The sequence below is a fragment of the Lemur catta genome, chromosome 18 (assembly GCF_020740605.2).
Source record: "Lemur catta isolate mLemCat1 chromosome 18, mLemCat1.pri, whole genome shotgun sequence".
In the NCBI taxonomy this organism is placed as follows: Eukaryota; Metazoa; Chordata; class Mammalia; order Primates; family Lemuridae; genus Lemur; species Lemur catta.
Window position 1 is genome coordinate 43,202,654 of NC_059145.1, and position 19,954 is coordinate 43,222,607.

Here is a 19,954-nt window from a genome sequence, read left to right on the forward strand (position 1 = left end):
TGGAGTAGATTAGATTAGTCCCTAGATGTGACAGGAAGAAAAACATATAGCTAGTAGTTTGATAGTTGGTTGGGTTTTTTTTTTAAAACATAATATTTTAAAAACATTTTTTCTTATTACCAAAGGAATACATAGTAATTATAGAAAATACAGTAAGGTGTAAAAGAAGAAAATACTATGTATTGTCCTGCCTTTCAGAAATAAGCTAACCAGTCTTAAAATTTTGATGTTTTAATCTTTGTAAGTATGTAATTTTTTTCAAAAATGAGATAAACAGTTTTGTGATATCCTTTTTCCATTGAGCAATATGAATGTTTTCCCATGTTCTTCATTTTTAATGGCTGCAAAGTTTTCCACTTAAGGACATATCGTTTATTTAACCAACCACTTATTGTTAAGCAAATAAATATTACCAATGGATTAATATATTACCTATTAAATTGTTAATGGAAAAGAAGCCAAACTTTGTAAAATAATTTTAAAGAGATTTATTCTGAGCCAAATTTGAGGACCATGACCTGGAGCCACGCCCAAGAAGCCTTGAGCAAGTGGACTCGCTGTGGCTGGGTTACAGTTTGGTTTTGTACATTTCAGGGAGACAGGGGTTACAGGTAAAGTCATAAATCAATACGTGGAAGGCACACATTGGTTTGGCCTGAAAAGGTGGGCCATCTCGAAGGGGGTGGGGCTTACAGGTTATAGGTGGGTTTAAAGATTCTTTGACTTGAAATTGGTTAAAGACATGAAACTTTGTCTAAAGGCTTGGAATGTTTTAAGATAAGGAGCTGTTAATCAGAGACAAGCCACTGGACATAAATTTGTTGTGTAAATTGAGGATCTGCAGGTCTGTCTTGCATATCCTTAAGACTGTTAATGGGTTACAAAGGAGATCTCCAAGAAGGGAGGGGAGCATGATGAGGCAGTGTGACCCCCCCTCCTCCTGATAAGCAATTTAGTTTTTGGATATCCCCTTGGCAGGCCAGGAGGGGGTCCGTTCAGTCAGCCGGTGCGGGGAGCTTTAAATTTTATTTTAGTTAACAAAATTTTAATAGATTGGGGAGTAAAATTGGCTAAGAACCTGAGCTGACAGGGTCTTTACTGGTTTTCTTTTTTCTCTTAATATTCTTTTATGTTACTAAGTCAATGAGCATTTAAAATTAAAGTGAGAAGAGTGCAGTCTCATTAAATAATGTCCCTGTGCTTTGGGGTTTGAGCCTGGGACTTGGTTGTATTACCTTAAGGAGCAATCTTAGGCACTGTGGAAGAAGGGCACCTTCCCGACTTGATCCTCTCTCCCAGATTCCTTGGACTAACCTTTGTCTGAATGCCTCCATCCTCAGGGCACCATTCCCATGCTCCTCTTTCACAAAGTCTTCCTTTATTCTCCCACACAGAGGTCATCTCTCCCTTTCTGGATCCCCAGAGCACTCTGTGTACCTCTCTTCTAGCACTTTCATCTTTAAACCTCATAAATACCTAGAGATTTATTTTTCAGAAGTAGCATACCTCTTTGGTGTGCCTGACATACCCAGTGTATATTTCTCTTTGTATGGTAATGATTTACGTACTTGTCTTTTTCACTGGGTCAGCAACGTTTTGAGGACAGAAACTCTGTCTTACTTATTGTTTTATCTCCTATGTCCGGGATGTAGTAAGTGCTCAGCACATGTTTGCTGAATTAAGGACTCTTATTCTTGAGGAAGAGTCCCCATACCTGTTCATCTATCTCCATATTCTCCTCAGTGTTCAGCACGGTCAACAGTAATGACATAGTTTTGAATAAATGCTGGAATGCTGAGTAGGGGGAAGGAGCCATCCTATTATTATTCTAGTTGGCAAACTTTTTCTGTAAAGAGCCAGATAGTACATATTTTTGTCTTTAATGAATTGCATGTGGTCTCTGTTGCACATTGTTTTTGTTTTTACAACCCTTTAAAAATGTAAAAACCATTTTTGGCTAACAGTATTAAAACAGGTTGAGGGCACAGGAATTGCCTGTGGCTTGACTGCGGGTCCTTTGCCAGGCTTTGCAGCAGGAAGGAAGAGGACAGAACTGGTGAGCATGTGCTGATTCCTCAGCATGGGTCTTCAGAGGCCAGCAGCTGGTTTCATTTACTCCCTAGATGCTCTGACTTCTTTCTTTAAAACACTGCCTAGTGGTTGCCATTTTGGGGGAGCCACTCCACTGTTAAATTAGTTTTGTTGTTTTGTTTTGACTATACCTACACTTAGCTAAAGAACCTCTAGAGAGGCAGGAGAGTCAAGACCAAGAGCTCAACCTGAATAAAATGGATGATTCCTTTGGGGAGTGTCCAACAGAGTGGGCTAATAAGGATCTGCCTTTCTTCTTTTATCCAAGAAGAATTTTAAAACTCAGAGCTGTGAGAATCAGCCAGTACATAAATGCGGACATATTTTTGAGTAAAAAGAGATGAGATCCTGTGAATGGTAACATGTCATGTCAGTAATTGTTGCACGGTAATGAACTTGTGACATTCGGGTGTGGTAATGTTGATTGCTAGCCCCTGCTGCGATTTTTAAGAGAATGAAAAACAAATGCAGCATGATCTCTGGCAACTTGTCAGGAAGGTGTCTAGATGCTGGTTTTCTTCCCTGGTGTAGTCTCTTACTGGCAGTTGGCCTCTCACGTGTTTCTCCATCTGCAGATGAGGCCAGTACTGTTGCAGGAGAGAAGCGACACAGGATCAACTATTCAAGGAGTAAAACAAGCTAGATCTTTGCCCACTGGCCTGCTGCTAACCTTCATGAACCCCAGACTTTGAAAAATATGTATCAGCACAGTTGTACTAAATGTGTTATTAAAATATATTATTCGGTTTTGTTTTACATACTTTAACTTTTCTGAAGTATGTATATTTTATAAAGTATATTTTTTGTGTAGATATTTTTGGTAGTAGCTTATATCTGTCATAGGTAGAACTGTGAATTAAACTATGAGCAATAGTTTCTTATAATATTAAAATACACTAAAAGTGATAATGATTATTTGTGTAACAAAATATGAAATAGTGTTTAGTTCAGTGGTTCTCAGAGCATGGCCTCCGGATCAGCAGCATCAGCATCATCTGGGAACCTGTTAGAAATGTAGATTCTTGGGGCCCAACAGTTGATGCTTTCTCAAGCCCTGTGGAGGATTCTGTTGCTAGCCAGAGTTTGAGAACTGCTGGTTTAAACATTAATTAAGAGATTCCCGTATTTTTCCTGTGAATGTACTAGTAAACTTTAATGTTGTCAAGATGTGCAAACCTACTGAAAACTGGATCTGGTATCAACAAGTAACTTTCATTGATCAGCTCTTTGTTTTTTCACATCCACAGGTGACACTTGGACAGAAACACTGGCCTATGTGCTCTTCTGGGGAGTTGCAAGCATTGGAACATTTTTTATTATTCTTTACAATGGCAAAGATTTTGTCGATGCTCCTAGATTGGTCCAGAAAGAAAAGATAGACTGAATTTGTGTTTGTGGAAAGCGGCTTGGCTTGGAAGATTCCATTATGCAGAATTGGAGTCTTTACTGACCTGCTTTCCACAGCAGCCGAGGTCTTTTTAATGCCTTTATCCAAAAGCACATCTTGTGCTCTGTGTGAGGTGATGACAGAATTGATCTGATGTTACTGCCTTGATGGTTTCTTTACTGTTGGGAGAGTTATATTTATAATTTGAAGCTATTCTATAATTAAAATATAACCTGAATTCAGCTCATAGAATAGAAGCTGAATCTATTCGTTGGATTCTATTCATTGCCCATTTAATCAACTGTTGCAGAATAAGTAATATATTTTAAAAACTCTAGCTTCTTTCCTTATTTAAAACAGTAAAATTATTTTTCTATCTCAGTTTCATTATTGTCATTGTAGAAGCAGTCGCTGTTAGTTAGCAGGCATACTTTTCCACATATCTTTGGACTTCTCATTACAGTTTAATGCTAAGCTAACTATGTTTATAAAATATAAGTCTCTTACAGACATCAAGTAGTTTGATGAGATCATCTGTGACTTCATGGTAGGGAAGAGGGGAGCGGGGTCTGGGGTTCTGTGACGTTTCCAGCAGGCTGCCTCATGACTTCAGTCAGCTCTTACTGCTGGAGTGTGATCACAGAGTTCAGATATACTTTATCTTTTTAAAAGGTTGTAAATAAAATTAAAGAATGTAAAGTCTATCTCCTATGCTAAAGGTCCAAAGCCACCTCTGTTTCAAGGATTGCCCCAGTGTGGAAAATACCATTGACTCGTCAGCTGTACATTTTTATTTCTTTGGGGATCACTCACTGAGACATGCAGGCCTCTGAGAGGGTCTTGTGCTAGATTGGATATTGCACTTGGGGCAACAGCTGCTTTTCCACGCATGGAACTATTGATGCTTTTCACTGTGTCAAGGATTTTGTTGGCTATCAATAAGTGTGTCTGAAACTTAGTGCTTCCCGGTAGTTATAGTCCTCCAAATCAAGGACCAACTTAAACTTTAATTTATGTACAAAAACAAACCTGAAAAATATGCTTCAGAAGCTGTGCATATTTCTAATTGTAAGTCAGATTGTATATTCAAATTGTAATTATGGGATTTAAATATTAGAACAGTATGTAAGGTAGTATAATTACCACTATTTTAAAACAATTCAATTAAACACTGCTACAATATTTCAGTGTTGTGCTTGAAAATATGTACGGTCTTTTTCCAATAGTGATACCTTACGTTGTCCTTAAATATTTCTAAAAGCGCCTTTATTTCAACATTACCTTTTTTCCAACATTATCTTTTATAAACATTAATAAGAGTTGCTAGTTTTAAAAAATCTAAAGGAAATAAGAGCTGGAAAAACCCTCTGTAGCTTAAAATCAATCATTAAAACTAACAATAGAGTAAGTAAATATAGCTACCTATTCTTAACATGTAAATAAACATAATTTGTTCCAAAGATGGAATACTGAAACTTAATTCATGTCTACTGTAATATATTATTTAAATGCTACTGGGCATTTCACATTAAGAACTTACATCGGTAACTACAACAAAGACCAAATCTGAACTGCTAATGCAGCTGCTCTGTAGGGAATGAACTAATGTTGGTGTGTTACATCTTAAGGTATCAATATTTCAGAACCCTGCAATGATTTTATTTCCAAATTCATGTACTATACACAGCCATAAGTGCAAATAAAATGTCATATTCTTTTCTAACTACTGTTTGTGTTGTTCCTGTACTTCATCTTGAAAAGTGATTTTCTTTTTTATTGTAGGATTTAAAAAATCATGTAAAGCAATGCATGGTCATTGTAAAAAAATGAGACAATATAAGCAAGAAAGTCAATAGCTTCTGAAATGCTGCTTTCCAGTTATGGTACGTAAGAAATTTTATATACCCTTATAGTTACTTTTTTAGTTATAGGTAAGACCAGGGAAGTATTTAGTAAAATATAATGTCCATAAAAAGTATCCTCCACTTCCGAATTGTAATTTGTTTTTCAAAGTGATACAGATCTTGTCTGATTAGTGGGAAAACATTGCCTATTAGAAAATTTTCTCTTCAGACCACAGGAAGCTGTCCCTGAGCATGAGGGAAATAGTGATGTAAGAAACACCATTGTACCTAGGAGGCCCTCACTCGTGTGAGAAGTGAGATGAAACTTCTTGGAAACGGCTTGCACGCTTGCTTGCTCACTCTTTCCACACACACACACAGACACACACATATGTATATGTGTATATATTAATGTATGTATATGTATGCATTAGGACTTGTACTGTAGGTGAGGTACAGAGCTGGCACTGGAGGGAATCAGGTGGCTTCCTGGAGGAGGTGGGGCTTATGCTAGGACCAAGGTGTTCCGATTAATGCTGTGGAGCAAATTAGCCCAAAAGAGAGAAAGGGAAGGAGGGGTGGAGAGGGCAGAGAAGGGACACAGACACAACAGGTATGCCATGAACTCCCCATCCAGGGCTCCCCTGAGCCAGGGCACAGCCCATGCCGCTCTTATCCTTAACTCCTGGCTACCTTCCCTTTTTGGAGGAAGTGCTGGGAAAGGTGCCTTGCTCGCAAGGATTCAATGCCCCAGCTCTATTTAAAGCTTTACTCTTCCCCTCCTATGCTTTTGGGCATCTGTAAGACAGTTGGGAAGAAAAGAACCTGCACCTTGGAAGCCCATGCTCTCCTTCCCAGTGAGATTCCTATATCTTTCCAGAGAGATTACCATTAGCCTCATAATTTTTTTCACATTTCCTTGCACTTATTCCTAGTCTAACACATGTGTTACACTACATAAGTGTATTGTTTTGCTTTTTTTTTTTTTGAGACAGAGTCTGACTGTGTTGCCCGGGCTAGAGTGCCGTGGCATCAGCCTAGCTCACAGCAACCTCAAACTCCTGGGCTGAAGCGATCCTCCCACCTCAGCCTCCCAAGTAACTGGGACTACAGGGGTGTACCGTGACACCTGGCTAATTTTTCTATTTTTAGTAGAGATGGGGTCTCAGGCTGGTCTTGAACTCCTGAGCTCAAGCAATCCTCCCACCTTGGCCTCCCAGAATGCTAGGATTACAGGCATGAGCCACAATGCCTGGCCATGTTTGGCTTGGTTTTTGAAGTGTATAAAAATGGTATTCTGTGTGTATCTTCCCACAGCTTGCCTTTGGAGTCAGCATTGTTTCTAAGGTTCATCCACATTGATGGTTATAGCAATGGTCCACTCCTGTTAACTATTGTTTACATTGAATGAGTATATTACAAGGCAGGTATTCATTTGGATTTATTGATGACAATTCATGTTTTGTCCAGTCTAATATTGGTGGATATTTTAGTTGTCTCTGGTTGCTTGTTCTCATACTCGTACTGCTGTAAGTATCGCATATGTCTCCCCGGGGGAAAGTGTTTCTCCCTGTTTTATGCCCAGTGGTAGAATTATGGGTATGAAATATACAAAATAACATGAAATTATTTTCTAAATGGGTTATGCTGTTTATGTTCCTACTAGTTCCACATTATCACCAATGCTTGCCATTGCCTGACTTCCTAACTTTTTAATCCAGCAGGTGTGAAATGGTATCTCACTCTGGCGTTTCTCTGACCACTAATGAGATTGTGCATCTTTTCATAGTTTTGTTTTTGGCCATCTGTTTCCTGTTCTGTGCCTGTCGAGGTCTTTTGCCTGTTTCTGTTAGATTTTTTATCCTATTGATTTGTTGAAATTCTTTATATTCTGGAGAGTTCTTCGTTGATTATGTGTACTATAAACATCTTCTCCCTGTTTGTAGCTTGTCTTTTCATTTTCTTATGATGACTTTTGATGAAAAAGTATTTCAGTGGTGTTGAGTGTGTTTTCCTAGCACATTGTGTGCCTGTGTAAGACCATATTGCTCAACTCCAAGGGACTCCTTTTCATGTGGTTTTGCTTGTTCATTTTTAGGCCTTTATTCCATCCACAGTTGACTTTGGACAGTGGGTTTTAAGGAAAGGGTCTGTATCCATCAAGATAGGCCAGATTATGCTGTGGTATAAAATGATTCCCAAATCTCAATGGCTTTGGAAAAAAAAGTTTATTTCTCTCTCATACTGTGTATCCTTGAAGTTTTGGATATAGCTCTGCTCCATACCTGCATTCTGGGACCGGACTGATGGAACAGCTTCTCTTTGGAATATCGCCAGTTGTCCTGGCACAAGGAAAAGGGAGAAGCTTCCTCTAGAAAGTGACATGGCATCTCCTCGCATTTCACTGGCCAAAGCTGGTCACCGGGCCAAGCCTGAATCACTGAGGCCTTGAGAGGGCAGCGTTCACCGCCATCTGGCATAGCATCCAGTGTTCTTCTCCCCCTGGGGGTAGCCAGTTGCTGAGAAGGCTGCTGAATCCTACCCCTCCTGGTCTGCAGTGCCACCACTGTCATCTGTCACGTTCCCTCGACTTGTGGGTGTTTGGGGCTCTCTTTTCTGTTCCATTGGCCTGTGTGTTTTCACTGCTGAGATCTATTCCTCATGGAATGGCCCTGCCACGCGCACTGAGCCCTCCAGCTCCTCAGGTGGTACGACAAGAGCTTGATATAATGCACTTTCCTGACTGTCTTTCGGAGTAATGTGAGTTCTGTATGTTTGTAGTTGTTTTTTGGAGTGATGTGAGTTCTATATGTTCGTAGTTGTTTTTTGAAAGCAGAGATCTGTGGTGAGAACTGGTTGTGAACATGGGATTAAGCAGAGTTGTCTAAACTGCAAGACCTGTCAGAGGTTTGAAAAGTGACTCTCCTAGAGCGGGTATATACTATGTAGCAGTTCCCAAATGTTTTAGCTTATGGAATGTTTCATTCATAGAGCATTTCATAGCATCAGTCTTCCATGGAAGTCATTCTTGACGAGGCTAGCATGGGGGAGAGTACTCTGGCCTCAGAGTTGAAAAACATGAGCTCTAACCTATTGAACCTCAGTGGAGTGTTGGACCTGATGGTCCCTTAACTATAACTTTTTTGATTATTATCCATATGGCAATTTCCTAACATTCCCCCCCGCCCCATACACATGCACATGTGCACACACCTGCCGTGAGACCCAGATAAATCTACAGCTGGGAGTCTTCCTTCATGTCCTGCTCTCATCCTTCCCTGCCACTGGCCTCGTTCCTCTGTGCTGGACGTCTGTGCAGAGGCTCCATGGATGCGATTTCACTGGACGGACCAATTATTAAGGAGCTGAGACATTTAATTATGACAAGTGCCCTGGTCCCAGTCTGTTTGTTCCTCACACTTCCCTTTATAGATTATTGTGAGCATGAATTTGTGTTTTGTTTTTGTTTGTATTAGCCAAAGGTCTAGGTGTTTGTCTTTGTGCACTCACCATTTTCGGTGATACATGCCTATCGCCCCTTTATTATTCTAACTGTACGAAGCTGAAGTATCATCCATTAAAATATCGTGTTACATTTTATGTCCTAAATTAAGCTGCTTTTGGAGTCGAGTTTAAACATAGACTTTGACATTAGGAAAAGTAGGAAGTACAGGTGGTGCGTCATGTGTAGAATTGAGTGTTCTCTCTGAGCTTCTGGGACCACACGTCTCCTGGGTTTTGTTCCACTTTATTCACTGCTCCCTTCCCTGTTCATCTCTCCTTCATCCCTCTTCTAGTTACCTGTTTCTGGGAAGTAATCTCACGATGTGAGTCAGGAATTCAGGCATAGCTTGGCTGGGTGATTTCTTCTGTTCCATATGGCACTGCTGGAGGTCACTTGTGGTTTTGGGCTGACAGATGGGCTGGCCTGGTGTCTTAGCGAGGATGGCTGGAAGGTGGACTCAGCCAGTCCTGTGAGCTGGAGCGCCTACGCGTGGCCTCTGCAATGTGGCAGTCTCTGGTAGTGGGACTTCATACATGGCGGCTCAGGGTTCCAGCAAACCAGGTGGAAGTTGCATGGCTTCTTATGAGCTAGCCCTGGATGTCAAATGGTGTCTCTTCTGTCATTTTATTTTGGTTGAAGCAGTCACAAGTACACCTAGATTCAGGGAGAGAGGACACAGACCCTGATGGAAAAGAATCTGGGGCCATGTCTGAAAACATAATCTTGTAGGCCTTGGTCTCAGGCCCTCTTCTTTTCTCCTTGTACACTCGCACCCCAGATGACCTCAGTTAGACCTGTGGCTTTAAATGACATCTCCATACTGTGACTCCCAAATTTGTATCTCTAGCTCAGAACTTTCCCAAAGCTCCAGATTCTTATGTTCAACAGGCTAACGGCTATTGTCACCTGATTCACAGGCACCTCAGACAACGTGGTTACCAGAGCTCTTGACTTATACTCTGCAGACTAGTTCTGTCCCCGTTTCCCCTCTCAGGAAATGCCACTAGATCCACCCCTAGTCAAGCATTTTATTCCTCTTCCCGTCAGCCATGCATCCAGCCCATCAGCAATCTTGGCAACTTTCCCTCCAAAATGTAACTCAAACCTGCCCACTTTCTTGTCTATTTCCAAGTCCATGCTGCCATCTTTTTCCATGGGCTTGTTACAGTAGCTTCTGGAGTGATTTTCCAGCTTCTCCTCTTATGTCTCTCTCCTCTCATCCTTCACACCAATAGTGATCTTTCAAGCATAAATCTGATCATGCCAGACCCACATTGGATGTTCCATTGCTCTTCAGGGGAGATCCAAGCTCCTTGCTGTGGTCTCCAAGGCCTCATGTGACCTGGGCCCTGCCCACTCCTCCGAGTTGACCTCCCATCATTCTTCCCAGTCCAACCACAGGCCTCCTTTCTGCTTTTTGCTACCTCAGGGCCTTTGCACTTGTGGGCACTTCCTAGATAGACCTTCTAGGAATTTCGATGACTAGTTCTTTCTTCTTCAAATTTCAGTTTATTTGTGAACCAAACTCCTTCTCAACCATTTGATTAAAGACCTGTCTTTCTAACGCCATCACATTGGCCCATTTATCTCCTTCTTAGAAATGATCACAGTCTGTAATCATCTCATTTATCTATGAGTCTCTCTCCTTTCCAGAATGTAAGTGTCATATTAATAAAAGCAAGTGGCCGTGTCTGTCCTGTTCACCACTGTCCTCAGCACCTGCCCAGGGACTCATTTGTAATGCACCAGTTGAGTAATCTCAAAAAAGGCTGATACCATGCAGGTGAGTGGGCAGTAGAGAGAAAAGTCACTCATATGTTAAGAGACTGGTCAAGAAATTCTGGTTAAAAATTTGTAGATGCACTTTTTGTCTTGCAATGGGATATTTAATCTGTTTGGGTTTTTTTTGCTTCCCCTGACTGATGTAGGATGGTAAGTCATGGGCTAGTTAATTCTCTGCCCCAGCTTTTCCACCTATAGACTGAGAATAGCCATAAACTAACTTTTCCATGCAAAGTAACTCACACAAAAATCCAGTACGATCGTTTACACCCTGCTCCCCCTCAGGTGAGGTCCTAAGGTCACGTTCAACCCTAATGTGGTTTTGCACAGCCATGGCCAAAGAGATGCTGAGAGGTGGGTGTACAGCCCAGAGCACTCTTAAAAAGGCTGGAAGGATTCTGCAGCAGTTCAGAAAAGCTCTCATTCTGTTGTAAATCCAGAAAATTAGAAATATTGTTTTCTAATTTTTCGTATGGAATCTAACATCTTGTGTGATAGATTCCACCCACCATGTTGGTGTGGCTTCACTGGCTGCATAAGGTAAACACGGAAGAAGGTGATAGAAAAAAAAGATTGGATGGATTTCCCTCCTCTTTTTATTTTACATTTTTTTTTTCAAAATTAGCTTGTGTGTTTGTTTACATAATGAGGTAAAAATCTTGTGTTGTGAGGCCTTAACTACAGCCAGTAAATGACCAGGAAGAAAAAAAAAAAAACACGCACACACAAAAACTATAGACATACTTGCTTAGGGTTTTATTTACTATGACAATTGCTAAAAAAAAAAAAAAATTATTTCCTACTTGATTTCTTAGAGCTAAGTCAAGGATCGTTATGGTTCCGGTAAAAATAGAAAGCTTTACAGAGTCCACAATCTGGCTGTAATGTCATGGTGACTGTTAGGTGTGCAGGGATGGAATGTCCCTTTTTCTCTCCAGCTTATTGGAGGGTGGGTGGACAAATGTCAGTATGACCACTTTTGTGTAGTACCTACAAAATAGCAAAAAAATTTTTGAGACAGGATTTACTGCCTCAAGAGGATTATTGATAAATGTGCTTCTCTTCATGAAGTTCACAGAAACCAGACTAAAACTTAAAATTGAAACATTTTCATCTGACACACATTATTCTGTAATAGTGGAATAGTGGCACCTCATCTATTTGATTTCCATGAGCAAAAATTATGCTGAAGAAGTGGCTTTTCCATATAGTTGGAAATGCTCAAAAATGCTTTCAAAACTCTTAAAAGTCATTTTTGATGTAAATATTCCTAAATGTACCACCCATTTTCCTTCTTTCTTAAATGGGGCCTGGCTCTCAGATTTAGCTGCATATTGGAATCACCTGGGGAGTTTTAGGAACTACTGAGGCCCCGGTCTTACCGCCAGCAGGCCTGATGGATGGTCCCAGGCGTGGCTGGGGCATCTGGAGTTTTAAATGCGCCCAGGTGGTTGGGGTGGGTGGCGAGGTGGGGGACATTTACCTTTTCACTCCTGAGGCTACCTGGTGTTCAGAGCTTACATACCCTGCCTGATGACAGACCCCAGGAGATGGTGGTCCCCTGTTACAAGACAATGACCACATGTACAGGTTGAGAGGAGGGGACAGGTCCTTAAGGATTCAGGAACGGATGCTGTGCCATGTCTGCCATTGAGTGCGCCCACTCAGCAAGCCTCCACGTCTGAGGCTTTTGACACTAAAGAACCGTCCAATGAGAAATCAGAAGACTGAATATGTGTGGCAAGTAAATGCTAGTTCACACATTGGAAAGTCAAATGATCTTTTTATAACTGGACATCAGGTGAAGCTGGAAGCATTGATGAGATGGTAGCGTGAGACAGCAGAGGCCTTTCTAGTGCCTGTTTTTGCCCTAGGGAAGTTTACAGCATGAAAAAAAAAAAAAAAAGAGGTATCTCCGGCTGATATCCCAAGTGAGTGGTTAAGTGTCAGTCTACAAATATACCCAAAAAGACTCTCCTGAATTCCATGATCTCAGTGAAGCACTCACTGTTCCATTACAGCAGGAAAAGACCCTCTCACTTTAGGGGTAACCCTGACCTGCTGTATTGCAGTAAAAAAAAAAAAAAGATAAATTGGCATGGTGGACTAGTACTGTATCATAAATACGGCGTGTCTTCAGTTACAGGATGCTCTGTTTGAATTATATACATTTTAGAAAACTTATGTACAGATAAATAATTTAAAATTGATTGCAAGTGATATTTGTGGTCTTTATAGAGTTGGCCATGATGTCAAAAATAGAACATTAAGTCTGTGGGAAACTGGGATTCATTTTCATCCTCAGAGTAGCGTCCAATAGCTTTGCCAATGCACTGAGACACTGGCAGGTGTCTGCAGTCTCCTGCGGTTTGGGGCTGCAAACTGTGGCGGGGGCAATGTTGTAGAGAGGGCTGCTCCTGGACCCACCGCGAGAGACCTTAGATTAAAGAAAGGTGAGCCCCGCTGGGGTCCCCAAACAAAGGTCATCTTTCTTTATGGTCAATCATACTAGCATTTAAAGGGGGGAAGGAGAACACATATATTGCATATTCACTATGACTGAAAAAAGAATTAATTTTGCACAAATGACATTCAAATATGTCACCTCAGGCACTTCAAAACAGAGTGATTACCCTCTAAGATTTTAGTGTCTCTTCAGCAAAGCACCAAATTGCTTAAATTTGGTCCCATAAGAATTATAGTCCAATTTCAGCTCACAATGTGCCCTGATTCTAAGACTGTCCTAGAATGGAGGAAGCAATTGTCGTCAAGACTGGCCTTCTCACCTGCCTCCCTTGGTGACAAGGGGCGGTGGCATGGCCTTCAGGGCAGGCGGAGGGAGGAAAGGCAGCTTCTCCCGGGGTGTGTCTCCTCCTGAGGGAGTCTTCTTCCTCCACGCCTTCCTGATTCTGCTTTAGGGACTCAGGAAGTTGACAGGCAGAGGACTTCTGGCTTAAATATTGGAAAAAGCAGCCGAGGAGGTTCTGCCTGTAAATAGTGTCTGTAAGACAGTGAGTGGCCAGGAAGCCCAGTTCTCAGGCCACCGGGGCAGTGTCTGCCCTCTTGAGGTGGCGCGTGATGAAAGTCCCCAGGGCCCCCAGGGGGATGCACATGGTGGAGGAGGCCACGAGCAGCCCAATGACAGCCAGTGCATAGGTGGGGTAATCTTTGGTCACAAGCTGGCCCTGGAAGGAGAGACTGAGCGTCAGCAGAAGAAACCTCTGAGAGCGCTGTCCCCACAAGCCTCAGGCCTCAGGCCCCCAGGCGTGGTGGACAGGCGCTGGGGGGGTGGGCAGTGGGGGGGGGCAGGTATCCTTACCCCTGGGGCCACCTGGCTCTGCAGCTCAGGAGCAAGTATGCGGGGATGGAGGGAGGGAAGGGCCAACTCCCCACACTCTCCTTCTCTCCCATAAGCAAGGACTGACAGTGCCCGCCCAACCAGTGTGTGTGTAGCTGTGGTTCGGGGCAACCCATGAAGAGTGGCCACAGGAATAGCCAAGGGCCTTATGCTTGAGGCACCTTTCAGGGCACCTAAATGCAGGGGCTACCCTTAGCCCAGAATGGAAACTTCTGTGAAGGTGGAAATGTTCTGCATCAGGGCTGTGGCCGCTCAGGGCACTCTCATTAGGCAGGAACTAGTGATTCGCGGGGGGGCTTATTCCCATCTCCCAGGGGCGAGGTCCCAGGAAGGTCTGGAGGGCACCTTACTCTCCTCCCTGCAGCACATGCTTAAAAACTCAAAGCCCAGCTCTGCTGTCCCGGACTGAGTGTTTTTAAAATACCTTGGTGATGTTTCCATGTTGTGACAAATAACCCACCCGCACCATGGATATCGTTCCCTGGTTTCAGAAAGCTAAAGGCCCGAGTGACCTTGGGGGCCCAGTGCCAGCTCTGCAGAGACAGCGGATACCTGGGAGGCGTCCCAGGCTTGGTACTGCAGGGTGCCGGTGAGGATGTAGTCGCTCAGGTAGAAAGCAAAGAGGCTGATAATCAGCAGCGGGCTCACGCCGGCCCACATGACCTTCCAGTACCAGCTGAGAGCTCGGCCAGTCATGGCCTTCAGGTCACTTTCAAATCTGTTTGGAAGACAGGAAGAGTCTGATGTACCCATGCTGCCGCAGATGAGGGGGCCCTGTTCACACTTCCCTCTTGGCTTAGGAAGATTCTGTTCTGGGAACCACCGATGTTTGAACGTGGCCACTGGGACCTTCTTGGGGGAGGGGTGCTGGGGCACCCCAGGTAAGTTGCCATCAGAGGAGAACTTGGTGCCGGCCTTCAGGTGAGGGCTGCCAGCATAGACCAGAAGGGTGGCCCCAGAAATGGTGGGCACAGGTGGCATTGGGGACGTCTGTCAGGCCAGTTCTTAGCGTCAAGGGCCCCTAGGGCAGCTTTGCTCCCCCAACACCCCACTATCAGCGACCCTGCTGCCTACTAGAAACACCTACAGAGTAGAATTTCTTTGTCCCCTGTAACCACAGCAGGTTTTCTGGGACAGTGGGAGGGCCAAACCTCAGACCCCTGGCCTGGGAATGTGACATGCCACCTGCCTGAGGGCACCAGCTAGTGGCAGATGAAACCCAGACCCTGGATTGGCCTCCTGCCTCCAGGCCAGAGCCTTTAAAACTGCTCTCCACGGCAGGACAGGCAGCCGTGGCAGGAGGGGCTAGGGTGTGACTGTCACCAGCTGCAGCCACAGCCACAGTCCCTGCCTCCTTGGGACCTGTTGCCTGTCCTGGGTGCCATGCAGGGCTGCGTAGAGACCACCACCTGGTCTCTGGTGGTGCCGTAGCTGGCCTCTGGGCGCTGGGCTGTGAAGGCTTACCCATGCAACTGAAAGCCTGGGGCTTTCAAAACTACACGGGTCAGAAAGTGTCAGGGTCCTATTGTCCCATCACCACCCCCTCCGCCCGCCCCGTCTCTGTTTCTTGCAGGGAAAGCTGGGAAGAGCCAGATGCAGAAAAGCAGGCAGGACGATGCGGCCGGTGGCCACTAGATGGCAGTGTCCCCGAGCAAGCTGAAGGACCCCGCTGGGCCGCTCGCGCCGCAGGTGACTCCCACCCTCTCGGGGCGCTGTTTCCCCTCCACCCCCATCGCTTCCCACCTCCCCTTTTCGATGGACATGTGTCCCCTCTCCAGCGACCTCCGCGGGCCCCAGGTTTCACTCCTCTCTCCCAGCCTTCTCTCTTCATCCTGAGACACTCGCCCTCTCCGGGGACGGATCTCTCTCCCTCTAGACTGGCATTTCCCAGGTTACCAAGTTGTCCCCCTTTGTCAGGGGTTTTCCTGGTTTTAGTACTGCAAGTTCTACGTCCCAGGGAACCCCGCAGTGCTGGGGAAACCGGGAGAGTTGGTCACCCTGACACGGGTGTCCTCAAATGTGAGCAGCTGGCGGAGGGTGCGGAGGGGAGGCAAGGGGAGCGGTACAGGGCCGTCCTTGACCAAGTAAATTCTGAAAGTGCTGTCAGTTATGACCCCGTCTTTGAGATCCACAGCTGTCTTTGAGGCTCTGAGAAGTCCTACAGGAAAGACATTGATCTGGCTTTGTTTAACTTGTGCCCCCAAATTAATTGATCCTGGGAGGTCCCTCGGAGCACAGGAGCCCGGCCCTTCCAGGGACACCTGCCTCCTAGAGTGTCATCGCTCCTCCCCCCACCCCCCAAGTCAGCCTGGAGCCTCCGAAAAGACTGGGGAAGACATGCCCCTCGCCCCCACCCCACTCCCCAGCGCTGCCCCAAGTGAGATGAGCCACAGACGCCCTGGGCGTGGTGTTAACACCAGTACCAGCCACAGCGGGACTGGGTGGCCTGAGATTCTGTCCTACCCAGCTCCCTGCTGCCGCTGCTCTGGGGCCACACTCGAAGTAGCTCGCTCTCCCAGCCAGTGGTTCTCAAAGTGTGGGCCCCGGACTGACCTGGGAACTGGCTAGAAAGGCAGATTCTTGGCCCTCACCGGACCTGCCTGATCAGAACCTCTGGGTGTGGGGCCCTGCGGCCGTGCTTTCCCAGCCCCCAGGGACTGCTGCACACCCGAATTTGAAGGGCAGCTGTAAACCAGTGATTCTCGCCCAGCTGCACCTCCTGTCACCCAGGGAGAACTGACACATCCCGGGGCTTCGCTGTGCTGCACCAGGATTCGGAACCCGACTGACTACAGGTAGATTTGGGGCACGGTTCTTGAAAAATACTGCTGTTGGCCGATGGTCAGAGCATCTCGTGCCTGGAGGCATGACTCCTGCCCCAGTAAGCCGTGGGGGTCCCGCAGGGTCAACCCACAAACATCCCACGACACACAGCAAAAGCACAGGAGACAGAGAGAGGACACTGGTTGAAGGCAAAGGGAGGGTGGAAGCCAGGCAGAGAATTAGCTGAGATCCAAGGGCAACGACGCCAAGAGCGACGACGCCAAGCCTAAAGTGGCAGCACAGTGAGAATCGGATGTTTCTCCTGTGGGCTGTGTTCTCCCCATGCTGCGGGCCGGGGCCGGGCCTCCTCACCTCCTCAGCCCGTACACGTAGCACAAGGCGATGGTCTCCACCAGGACAATGAGCAGCAGGGACAGCGTGGCCGCGTAGTCGTTGAATATGTCGAACCAGTAGTTCCCGGCCTCCATAGTGAACACCATGCCCACGGCACAGTTGATGAGGCACACCAGACCTGGGGGCCATGACACCGCAGGTTTACCTGCCTGAGACTCCCCACCTGGTCCCCAGCGCTCTGTGGGGCAGCAGGAGCCATAGGCCCCTAAGGTGACTTCAGTCAATTGGTTCATCCACAGGGGTTGGAAGAGCTGTCATGGTGTGGCCTCTCTGGAGGTATATGCCTTGGGTGTTGGGGGGCACAGAGGTGCCCCAAGGCGTGCCAGCAGGAGTCACAGATGTTAATTCACTGAGCTGCCCCACAGGGGTGGGGGCTTGAGCTCAATGGGAAAACAGAAGTGGTGGGCACAGCTATCCCGGGAACCCACCCAGGCTGTGGGTCTGGTGATGCCATTTAACCCAGTGACTCAGCCCCAGAGCTCATGTGAATCAGGGGAGGAAGCTTGAGCATGGGCTACCCCATCAGGACTTCCTCGGGAGGACTCCTATCCAACCAGAAGGGTGGGGTGGGCTGGGGAAGAAGCGCATGTTCACCCAGATCCTCCAGATGGGGAAGCCAAGGCTCAGAGATGTCTAGTAATGCCCCCAACATCCCCAAGCACATCAGTGGCAGAGTCAGGATTCACACCCAGGCCCTTGGACCTGGGTTTTTGTCCCAGTCTCCTTTGGCTGCCTCCCTTGGGCACCCCGCTGAAGTGTGTGAATCTAAAGTCCCATGTGCCCTTTCTACCACCACACCACACACTGGCAGCCACCCAGCCCCCTGCCATCTGATGGGAACACACAAGGAGAAAGAGGTTATGTGCCGGCCCGGGAGCTACAGGCACACATAGTGTTGGCTGCAGAGACCAGGTCCAAGGAGGAATGCTAAGTATAGCAGACTCTGGAGAAGTGGGAGGTGGGAGGCTGCAACTGGGGTAGCTGGGACTTGAGGAGATGGGATGGGAGATGGGTATGATTCATCTTGGATGTAGAGGAATGATGTCATCAAAGGCAGAGGGGGTTGGCCACAGGGTCCTCAGAAACGGAACAGATGGGTGGTGGAGTGAAGCCATGAGAGATGTTTGGAAAAGTCAGTTCATTCTCCAACAACCTAAACACCCATCAACAGCAGAATGGATAAAAAAACTATGGTATGTGCTTTTACCATGGATTATTCCACAGGCAGAAACAGAGACAGACAATTGCTGCTTGCAACAACATGGGTGGACCTCACAGGTTTCGAGTGAAGACAGCAGACACAAAGAGTATGTGCTGTATGATTCCATTTATATGAAGTTCAGGAACAGGGAAAAAGCCATAAAATGTAGAAGTCATAATAGAGGAGACCCTGAAGGTGCAGATGGTTTGGGAGGGGCATGAAGGAGCTCTGTGAGCTATGGGATGTTCTGTCTCTTGCCCTAGGTCTGGTTACTTGGGAGGATACATATGTAAAACTCACTGCGTTTCTACTTAAGAAATGTACACTTTATAATTGTCATACTTCAGTTAAACAAAAACAAAAGCAGGTTCTACCCTGGAGGGCTTTGAGTACCAGGTTGGGGAGTTGGGCCTTTTCCAAGGTTGGAATGGCCACTTCACTTCCCTGTTACGTGGACAACAAAAGACACAGGATGAATCACACGGCCCGAGTCCCTGGATTCCAAGGAGAAGGCGTGGCAGGACTGCGGTCAGGTTGCTGCAGCCCTCTGTGGCCATGTCAACCAGCACGTGGCCCTGGAGGAAATGCACTCCCTGCTCACCCCTCTTCCCGGCCCTCCCTGGCCCCCACCTCCTCTGCTGGCTGCCCACTGACCTGAGATGGCCTCCTTGGGCAGGTGGCTGGAAATGACCTTGCTGTCAGTCAGAGGGGTGAGGATGGCCGCCGTGTTCCCCAGCATGCTCCCAATGCCCAGCATCAGCAGCATGAAAAAGTAGAGCACTGACCACAGCTGGGACACCTCCATGTTCTTAATGGCCTCGCTGTAGACAATGAAAGCCAGGCCAGTGCCCTGGACGGCCTGCCCATGGCGAGAAGATACCAGTTACCCACACAAAGAACTTACAGTCTCCTTAAACACACCCAGTGCTAAGCAGCTTGGGTGACCTTGGAACGAGCCACATTCTGAGGCTGGAGCTCCCAAGTGTAGACCAGCCCTTGGGCTCAGCTGGCTGGATAGGAACAGGAGCTGCCAGGAGTTCACACATGCAAAGTATGTGCAGAACTTTCAGTCAGCCTGGAACACTGGGTCCCCTTCTCCTGCCCCAGCTTATGTAAATTCTGGATAAAATATAATAAAACAATGTTTGGATAATTTCTGCTTCCAATGTCATGACTGACTAGGTGTTCTGAGACCTGGGAACTGAGGAGGATGGTGGGGCTAGGGCAGCAGGAACCCTGATGGTGGGGAGCCGGCCTGGCCAGCACGCAGCCATGGGGGGCAGGGTTTCTGGCAATGCTGTTGCAGAGACAGTATTATGGAAACTGAGCCTGGAACCCCTGCTTAAAGACAAGCCCCCCAAGAGAGTCAAAAAGGGTCAGGTGTTGGGGGTGCTGCCTGGCTACCATCAGAAGAAGCAAAAGCAAACCCACCCTGGGGGAAGGCTCTCCAGTTCAGACTCACAGGACTCCCAGAGATGAAGATTAAGCAATGAGCTCATAAGCAGGGATTTCCTAGCCCAGAAGAGATATCACTGTGAGTGAAGAGCCAGCAAGAATAAGATTTAGAACACCTCACCCTCCAAGGTGGCAGATGTTGGACTGTGTCAGA

General features: G+C 46.2%; 2 protein-coding genes and 1 long non-coding RNA gene across 16 annotated transcripts in view; 2 read left to right on the forward strand and 1 right to left on the reverse strand.

The window, feature by feature from the left end:
• Positions 1-5,201, forward strand: part of SACM1L (SAC1 like phosphatidylinositide phosphatase) — a 61,505-nt gene extending 56,304 nt beyond the window's left edge. For all 3 annotated transcript variants that reach the window (XM_045529814.1, XM_045529813.1, XM_045529815.1), the window contains one exon: positions 3,339-5,201. In XM_045529814.1, coding sequence (XP_045385770.1) covers positions 3,339-3,475 — 137 coding nt within the window. In that variant the 3' untranslated portion in view covers positions 3,476-5,201. The remainder of the gene's footprint in view (positions 1-3,338) is intronic.
• A 67-nt stretch (positions 5,202-5,268) lies between these two features.
• LOC123623090 lies at positions 5,269-19,498 on the forward strand. 12 transcript variants are annotated; one of them, XR_006729782.1, is made up of 4 exons: positions 5,269-5,361; positions 10,481-10,610; positions 14,701-16,762; positions 18,369-19,498. It is a non-coding gene; the product is annotated as an uncharacterized LOC123623090 (long non-coding RNA). The 12 variants fall into 12 exon arrangements; XR_006729780.1 differs by lacking the exon at positions 10,481-10,610 and having other exon boundaries at positions 14,697-16,762; XR_006729778.1 differs by lacking the exon at positions 10,481-10,610.
• Positions 11,358-19,954, reverse strand: part of SLC6A20 (solute carrier family 6 member 20) — a 35,175-nt gene continuing 26,578 nt past the window's right edge. The window contains exons 8-11 of the mRNA XM_045529816.1: positions 19,000-19,204; positions 17,103-17,262; positions 14,520-14,685; positions 11,358-13,794 (exon numbers count right to left, since the gene is read on the reverse strand). Coding sequence (XP_045385772.1) covers positions 13,645-13,794; positions 14,520-14,685; positions 17,103-17,262; positions 19,000-19,204 — 681 coding nt within the window. The 3' untranslated portion in view covers positions 11,358-13,644. The remainder of the gene's footprint in view (positions 13,795-14,519; positions 14,686-17,102; positions 17,263-18,999; positions 19,205-19,954) is intronic.